At 45.8% G+C, this 8,728-nt stretch overlaps 1 protein-coding gene across 1 annotated transcript; it reads right to left on the reverse strand.

Annotated features, from left to right (window-relative positions):
- Positions 1–395: 395 nt before the first annotated feature.
- Positions 396–8,728, reverse strand: LOC106139610 (kelch-like protein 3). Its single transcript, XM_060948836.1, has 16 exons — positions 8,378–8,728; positions 8,054–8,089; positions 6,940–7,093; positions 6,562–6,711; positions 6,106–6,189; positions 5,848–6,027; positions 5,513–5,587; positions 4,998–5,057; positions 4,294–4,413; positions 4,059–4,202; positions 3,535–3,670; positions 3,013–3,145; positions 2,701–2,930; positions 1,859–2,088; positions 717–892; positions 396–480 (listed from the first exon to the last, which is right to left on the reverse strand). Exons 1-15 carry the CDS (start codon positions 8,413–8,415, stop codon positions 797–799), a joined length of 1,866 nt encoding a protein of 621 aa, XP_060804819.1. The 5' UTR covers positions 8,416–8,728; the 3' UTR covers positions 396–480; positions 717–796.

Raw genomic sequence — 8,728 nt, forward strand, 5'->3', positions numbered from 1 at the left:
TTTAAATTAAATATGTACCTTCATCGATTTACTTTCATATATTTAAAATTGGACAGTGACAGTTCGTTTAGCGTTGTACTTTTCTGAATATGTCCCTTAAAATATGAACGATACATGCACGTGAAAAGCGAATAATATTCTTGAAAACTTATCATTGCCGAAGAAAACTCACGAAATCGGCCACGAACATAATAACCTGACGTGATATCTGTGACAGCAGGATATATATAACATTCACTATGTATGTAAGTACATAGATGCGAATAAATAGACATTAAAATGAATTTAACACCTGTCACAGAGGTAAAGTTATACTTTAAAAACTAATAGCAATAACCAGACTAGATATTAGGAAAAAAGCACTAGAGAAAGAGACAGAGAGAGAACCCCCGCACCTGGTGTATGGGGCGCAGCGCGCGGCCCGCGTACAGCGCGCGCCAGCGCACGCCGCCCGCGGCCGGCAGGCCCACGTTCACGTACCTGTTACAACGACACCAAACACGAACTATAACAGTGCATTTGTAACTATTAACATATCAGTCTCAGAAAATATAATTTTATTAAAGTCATGTACTTACTACAAGGACATGTAGGTACATTGATAACAATTTCACGACGAAGGAAAACAATGTGAAAAATTCTGCAAAATCATTCAAGTTTGTAACAATGACGTGAGGCCTTAGAAGCGGTGGTTATCTAGTTTCGCTCACACGTACCCGGGGTCGAGCGCGGCACTCGGCGGCGGCGAGCGGGGCGGCGAGCGGGGCGGCGCGCGGGGCGGCGCGGCGGGCGGGCATCACGCGCGCTCCACCACGCACACGCCCGCGTACGAGCGCCCCAGCGACATGCGCGCCGGCAGCAGCGACCACGTCTCCGTGCTCGGCTCGAACACCTGCCGTACACACTCGCAATATATCAATTTATATTTAAAATATTTTATAAACACAAGAGTTAAACGCTACACATCCTATCAGACGCCATTTTATACTCGTTTAGATGAGAGTTCACTCATCCCAATGGATATAAAATTTGTGGCAGTTGAAGAACGGCGAATGACTGATAGTTGTCCCCCGCAATGCGCCGCGCCGTGTTGAGTTGCTCGTGCAAATATATGTATTGCAAAGCGCTAGAATACAATGCTAATAATCAATCGGGGAGTTGACTAGTTTTCAAATCTTGTCTTAAATTAATCAGCAGGGTTTAAATAAACTCCTGCTTCTCATATTTTTTTAAATTTCGACTGTATAATCCAAAATAACAACTTTAAAATTGTAATTTACTTATACACAAAAACACGGCAATATCAACTGTGACGTCACTGTTCAAATGACAAACACATTTCTAACCTAACATAAGTGAATCCACTCTCGGCATATTTGCATAATTTTTCTCCATTCATAGCTGTTTTTAATAGAAATAACCGTAAATTAGTGGAAGCGCGTGTAAAATTCACCACTGCATAACCTCAAACATGTCAGTTGTCACCAAATGTCACTGCGCTCGCTGTCATTTGAACAATGACGTCATGTTCTTTGATTCTTGTTTGTAGTCAAGTGACGCTTCGATAAAAAATCGAAATTTAAATTAATTATTAAAATTAATTTAAATAATTAAAAAAAACTATATTTTTAGATTCTTTATGACTAAATCTATGTTAATAAATAGCAAAATTATTTTTATTGTCTACATTCAACTCGCGGATTATACTAAAAAAATATCTAACGAGATATAATAGATAAGTCAGCATGAGGGCAAAGTTCAGGTAAATATTTGTCCTGCGCTACAAATACTCGTACAAATTTAGTTAAATTTAAAATATTAAGTTCAGTAGGCAATGGAAATCGCTGACCGTACTTACCTCAACTGTATCCAGATTAGCGGCGCCATCATCCCCGCCGACGACGTAGAGCTTGCCCGCGTGCGCGACCACGGCGGCGTTGCGGCGCGCCGTGCACATGGGCGGCGCCGGGCTCCAGCCCTCCCCGGGCCGGAACCGCTCCACGCTGCGGCGCACCGCCGGCCCGTCGTGCCCGCCCACGGCGTACAGCGCGCCCGCCACCACGCCCACGCCCGCGCCCGACCGCCGCGCTGCCACACACTACACTATACACAGCTGCAGCCCGCACGCCGCCAATAAACCTTTCCACTAAAAGTCTACAGAGCCCTGCGACATGCCCCGCTATCATAAGCCTCTCCCGCATATCTACAACTTCACCGAACGGAGCCACATGTATCCGCAGTGTGATTAATCTATGGCTTGTCCTGAGCAACGCTTGCTAGCGGGTGCACGAGACCTTCCCAAAATATCTACCGTGGCAGAAGCGGCGTGCACCTAGCGTGTACCCTTCTACCTTTCGATAAGATAGTCAGACCACCTAGAGAATCCTACGCTGCGCTTAGTAAGTATTATGTAGTCTGTCTATATTACCCATGAGCTGGTTGGTTTACGCGCTAGTGTTAACAGAAGTATGTTAAGTATTCGTAATATCAGTAAAAATACATGGCAATGTTAACTAAGACAAAAATTTGTACTTAAGTCGTTCTCATTAAATAATTAATAGTGGTTAATCATATTTGTGTTGCAGCACCAGTCACAAGCACCATGGGTGGTGCCCTCCTCAACGAAGCTCCGGGGTCCGCCTATTTTCCACAAAATTTCAGTTTTTTGATTATTTGACATACGGTGATATGATTACTAACCCGACATGTCGGCGACGGGCTCCCAGGTGTCGGTGTCGGGGTCGTAGCGCTCCACCGAGTGCAGGCACTGGCGGCTGGCGCCGTCGTAGCCGCCCACGGCGTACAGGCGGCCGCCCAGCACGCCCACGCCCACGGACGAGCGCCGCGACGACATGCCCGCGATGGGCCGCCACGCCGCCGCGCCCGGCGCCAGCGCCTCCGCCGACGACAGCCCCGTCGCGCCGTCGAACCTGCGGCACGCCGCCATCTCGAGTCACGTCTCGGCCTCGTCACTAACGTAGCTAACTCTATTCTATCCCAGCGCGCACTGACCCGCCCACGGCGTAGATGGTGTCCCCGATGGCGGCCACGCCCAGCGTGGAGCGGCGCGCGGCCAGCGGCGGGCCGGCCGACCACGCGTCCCGCGAGATGTCGTACACGTCCACGCTGCGCACGCGCAGGGTGCCTGCACACGCATACAGTTTCATCATCGTCTGTAGGTATACTAAGTATATCTTTAACTGATGAACTCGTATGCAGAGTGATGAGAATGAAATACATAAATAATAATGGAAGTGAACTTGACTTATTATCCGTACCACTAAAATCCATATCAGATCGATCATGATTTCACATCCAGTTGTTGAAATGGGCAGGTTTTCTCACAATGTTTTCCCTCACCGCAAGAGCATCAGTTAGTACTGATGAGCTGAACTGTTTGAGCCATAATATGTAGTGATGATAGTGATAGTGAAATGATAACCTTTAAAGAACATTGAAAAGCACTAATTTCACTCGTTAATTAATTAAATTTGTACCAGCACAAGCAATATGAAAGTGATATAAAGTGGTAACCGTTGAAGCCGCCGACGGCGTAGACCTTCCCCGCGACGGCGGCGAGCCCGGCGCGGCAGCGGCGCGACGGCAGCTCGCTGGCCGCGCGGAACCCGCCCTCGCCCTCCAGCGGGCACAGCTCCACCTCGCGGACCGCCTGCGACCGCATGCCGGCTCATTGCTTATAGCTCACATGTAGAATAACCCACACAGTACCACGGGATCCGCAAATCACGTTTGTTACATATTATTTATATATACATATAATCACGCCTTTTTCCCGGAGTGGTACACAGAGACTACCTCATTCCACTTGTCACGATCTCTGCATACTTCCTTCGCTTCATCCACATTCATAACTCTCTTCATGCAAGCTCGGCGGTTTCGGGTACTTTTGACCTGACCCTTTACCTTTAATTATTTATTTTGAAAGGTAATATATTGTGAACATTTTTAGCGTTATTAATATGAAGAAAAAACATGCAAAAGAAACTGGAATGCAGAGAGATGTATTGGAAATGCGGCAGCGTGCAGCGAGCACCGACCTTGGGCGCCTGGCCGCCCACCACGAGCAGCGCGCGCGGCGCCCGCGGCGGTCTCCGCGGCCGCGCGCGCGCACACGCGGCCGCGCACGCCGCGCGCCGCTCGGGCCGCATCAGGTGGAACGACAGCGCCTCGATGATCAGGTCCTGCAACACCAACATCCAGGACGAACAGACAACTAACAGTATGTTTATTGCGACAGACAGAATGCAGTGAGACGGCACACGGCGCACGCACCTTGACCTTGAGCGGCGCGGAGGCGAGCGGCTCGGCGGCGGCGCGCGCCACCAGCGCGTCCTGCGGCAGCAGCGGCAGCCGCACGTGCTCCAGCAGCGCGCCCAGCGACTCGCGCCGCTCCTGCAAACACGGTGCATACATACATGCGGTCACGGCTATATGCCTTGCGGGGTAGACAGTGACAACATACTTGAAAGAACTGAATGGCCACGTGCAGGCAGCTATTTAGCTTAATAATAGAATTGAGATTCAAACAGTGACAGGTTGCTAGCCCATCGCCTAAAAAAGAATCCCAAGTTTGTAAGCCTATCCCTTAGTCGCCTTTTACGACATCCATGAGAAAGAGATGGAGTGGTCCTATTCTTTATTGTATTGGTGCCGGGAACCACGCGGCACAATACACACACACGGAATCACAGTGACGGAAAAAAATGCTTTAACTAGTGGCTAAAATGACGAGCTCACTGTACGACGGTTACTAAACGACTCGCCCGATCCGTTTCGACACAAGCTTCAAGTCGAAAAGTCCTGTACGATAACAGCGACAGCGTGCATTATCTTTGTCAACTAAATAAGACGCACTCGTGGCTGCTTAAGGAAACATGAAATAAGAAATATCACTGAAATTCTTTCATATCGGCTTTAAACTTTTAATAGATAATACCAAGAATGATTGATAATATACTAAAAATATTAGTACATACATCGGGGTCGTGCTGCATCCAGCGGATGACGGCGTCCAGGATCACCTCCTCACTCGGCACCTGCCAGCATTGCATCGTCATACTTAGCTAGAGTTTTTGGTACACCGAAATAAAAATATGGAAATGATTTGTGGTACTGTGAAGCGGGAGCGAGCAAAGACTAAAAACGAGATGGAACCTTATTGTATATCAGACTTTCCTGCCTTTCCTTATTGTATGGACTTTCCTGGATAGTACATTCAAAGATTGAAAAAATATATATATACAGGACAAATTACACAGATTGAGTTAGCCTCGAACAAGATATCAAATCAACGATTCGTTATTTAATAATAAATACTTATGTACTTGGATAAACATCCATGACAGAGGACAATCAGAAAAAGTTCTTTTCTTAGCACGTCCTGGTCGGGATTCGAACCCGGGACCTCCGGTATCACAGGTAAGCGTGTTATCGCTGTGCCACAGAGGCCGCCAAAAATCAACAACATTTGTTGTTCATAGTCGTGTCTGACCGTGATGCGGTCGCTGTCGAGCATGTCGGCCAGCACGTCCGGCGTCAGCGCCAGGAACTCCTCGCTCTCCATCACCTGACGAGAAAAGGTGTATTGAGTTACGTAAAATGAGTTAGTTCATTTTTTTATTAAAGTACTACGTAATCTTATTTATAGCTAATTCTGCTACCCTCTATTGAGAACTCCAGTTATGTATTTTCATGTCTAGAAAGGTTACGTAATTACAGTAGTGACAGTCGTAGGAGCTTCACGAACAGTGTAGCCTGACTCATTTTGAATATCCTTTTCTCCAGTTTTTCTTACTTTGAAAGGAATTGTCTGGAGATAGCACGCACCTGGAGCGCGTGCGCGTCGACGTAGGCGCGCGCGGCGGCGGCGAGCGCGGCGCAGGCGTGCAGCTCGGCGAAGGCGCGGATGCCCAGCGCGTTGTCGGGCGCCAGCGCCGCGCTCAGGAAGGCGCAGCTGGCGGCGCGCACGCCCGCCACCTGCAGCAGCGACGCGCCCGCCAGCAGGCCCTGGCAAACGAACAAATAAATATACCTTCGCATTTATTATATCACAATACTTGGTACATAACCGGGTGAAGTGCTCACCTGCACGTTGTCCTCCGTGATGACGAGCGACTCGGGCGTGTAGATGTACTCCACGATCGTCTCCAGCGCAGACGGCTCCACATTCTGAGCGAACAAAACATTACACTTATCAATTTCTCCTTTTTGTAACCAAAAACAGATGAGTTTTGTTTGCTATGAATATCATCAAATCATACATTGTCCAACCATTTATTTTAATTCTGACAGCACATTAAGTACTGTACTATTAAGTTACCAATGCGATTTTTTACAACAATGGATTTAAAATCCAAAGAGCATTTTATATTTTATAACACATTTATATTTAAAGTATTTAGTCATTCACCTTTAATTGCAATAATATTATAATAATGCTATTAATATTTGTTGCAAATCTGGATATAGGTAAAACTATACATTTATTATCGGGTGTATAAGCGATTAGTATCATTATTTACAACTAAGTCGGTCCGCTACCTGTATGGTGACGACGGGCCGCGTGCGCTCGTCGAACTGCGTGAACATGGCGTGGAAGTAGGGCGAGGCGGCCGCCAGCACGGCGCGGTGCGCGCACACGCCCGCGCCGGGGGCCGCGCCGCTCTCCGCCGACTCCGGCGGGGCCTGCGCCTGCGCACGTTTCTAATTATATTATTATTATATTCACCTATCGAAACTATTTTGCAAGTAATGGAAGTTCTCACGATTTTATATTAAAATTTCTGACCTTAGTGTAGCTTTTATAGTATAGTTTCCTAGACAAATTTACAGAAACAAATTTAAGTTTATCTGAGAACCCACTAAACAAAATTGATATTCCAAGCAGTATATGTGATGTGATAAGTATGTGCAACAGACTATGAGGCGCACGTCGGTGAGCGCGGCGAGCGTGCGCAGGCGCGCGAGCTCGGCCAGCAGCGCGGCGGCGTGCGCGGCGGCGGCCGGCGCGTCCGGCGCGCCCGGCCGCTGCGACGACTCGTCCAGCGACGACTGCGACACGCAACGCACCATGCTGGGGACGGACATGAATGTTAAACTTAGCACAGTGTGTTTGTTTGTCTGTCTTCCACTGACATACAGACATAGGAGATGGGGTACTATACATACGTGCGAAAGTTAGACAGTCAATATATTTACATACAACTTGTAGTTATTACTGAATAGGACCTACATAAAAATTGTCAACTAGTTAAAGATCTATTTTATTATCATTAATGTTAGACACTTAACTCCTTGCAATGTAAGCATACATATACATACATATGGTCACGTTTATATCCCTTGGGTGGTGGACAGAGCCAACAGGCTTGAAGAGACTGAATGGCCATGTTCAGCTATTTGGCTTAATGATAGAATTGAAATTCAAATAGTGACAGGTTGCTAACACATCGCCATCATTACAATATTGAATTGCACTGCATTTTATAACTGTTGTTGTGAAAAGGTGGACTGTATAATGAGATGAAATATAATTGGTTATTATTGGTTATAATAAAATAGTAAAACTCAAAAGCAGTAAAATAGTAAATTTTAATTAATCTAATAAGAAAGGGGATAAATACTTAAAAAGATTGTATTAAAAAATAGTTCACACCAACAGGGTTTCCCTAATTACTCTCTCTCATCATAGCATGTTCCAAGTTGAACCATCTGCCATTGAGCTTTGGGGCCTGGGGTCTGCTGTTTTTCTAAGTACAATGTTGGCAATAATATACAGGATGTCAGAAGTAAAAGAAGGTCATCACAGGCAGACCCTGATCTTGTCAACGCAAAGAATACATTGGACACAAATATCATGGGGATTAACAGTATTTCGTGTACTACATACTAATAAATAAACAAGTTTTGTTGTACCACTTTAAAAATCATGTGTAATTTCTATCACAACTGCAATGATAGACATCACCACATCCTGTTGATGAGGCCAGGGCTGAGGTAATATAACCGATGCTGTATCATTCTCATCACTAACCTGTATCGGCCGACATCCCCCTCCGCTGCATCCAACCTTAAACAATGTCATTAATTAATGTTATATATCTAAATACATACATACATATACATAGTTACGTCTATATCCCTTGTGGGGTAGAAAGATCCAACAGTCTTGAAAAGACTGATAGGCCAAGTTCAACTGTTTGGCTTAATTATAAAACTGAGATTATCTAAATGAGAACTATATATTCATAAAATGGGCACGTGTGTCAAAAGATTAGACTAGTTATGTATTGCAACATGTAAGCTTACGGCCATCATCGTAGGTGTAAACATAACGGAGTGTAAACAAGCAACTTACATCGCTCGGTCGCGGTCTCCTTCGGCGTGGCCGTCCATGACGCCTGCGAAACTAACTCTTTGACATCAGCAAACACTACACTAGTCTTCGAAACAGTTGCCCAAATCGAAGGGCTGGGTTCTTCAAAAACAGAATACCAGTTATCCTTCAACGATAAGCTGAGACAACACAGAAGTTTATCACGAAATCTTATAGTCTACACTGTGTGAGAAACATGACGAATCTACCTAAAAGTTAATTATATTCGATTTCCTGTGAATGGATATGCTTTTTCTTTTAACAGATAAAATAAAAAAGTAGATTCATCAAAACAACACACATACGGAGGCAGATCAAATCAATGAGGAAAAT

The sequence above is a fragment of the Amyelois transitella genome, chromosome 17, assembly GCF_032362555.1.
Source record: "Amyelois transitella isolate CPQ chromosome 17, ilAmyTran1.1, whole genome shotgun sequence".
NCBI lineage: Eukaryota > Metazoa > Arthropoda > Insecta > Lepidoptera > Pyralidae > Amyelois > Amyelois transitella.

Bases quoted from the DNA above. Each gene is read 5' to 3' on its own strand.
- LOC106139610 (XM_060948836.1), bottom strand. From the start codon at position 8,415: ATGGACGGCCACGCCGAAGGAGACCGCGACCGAGCGAT. The intron at 8,090-8,377 runs GTAAGTTGCTTG...ACATTGTTTAAG, and splicing joins GGAGACCGCGACCGAGCGAT to GTTGGATGCAGCGGAGGGGG. The intron at 2,931-3,012 runs GTCAGTGCGCGC...GGCGTGCCGCAG, and splicing joins ACCATCTACGCCGTGGGCGG to GTTCGACGGCGCGACGGGGC.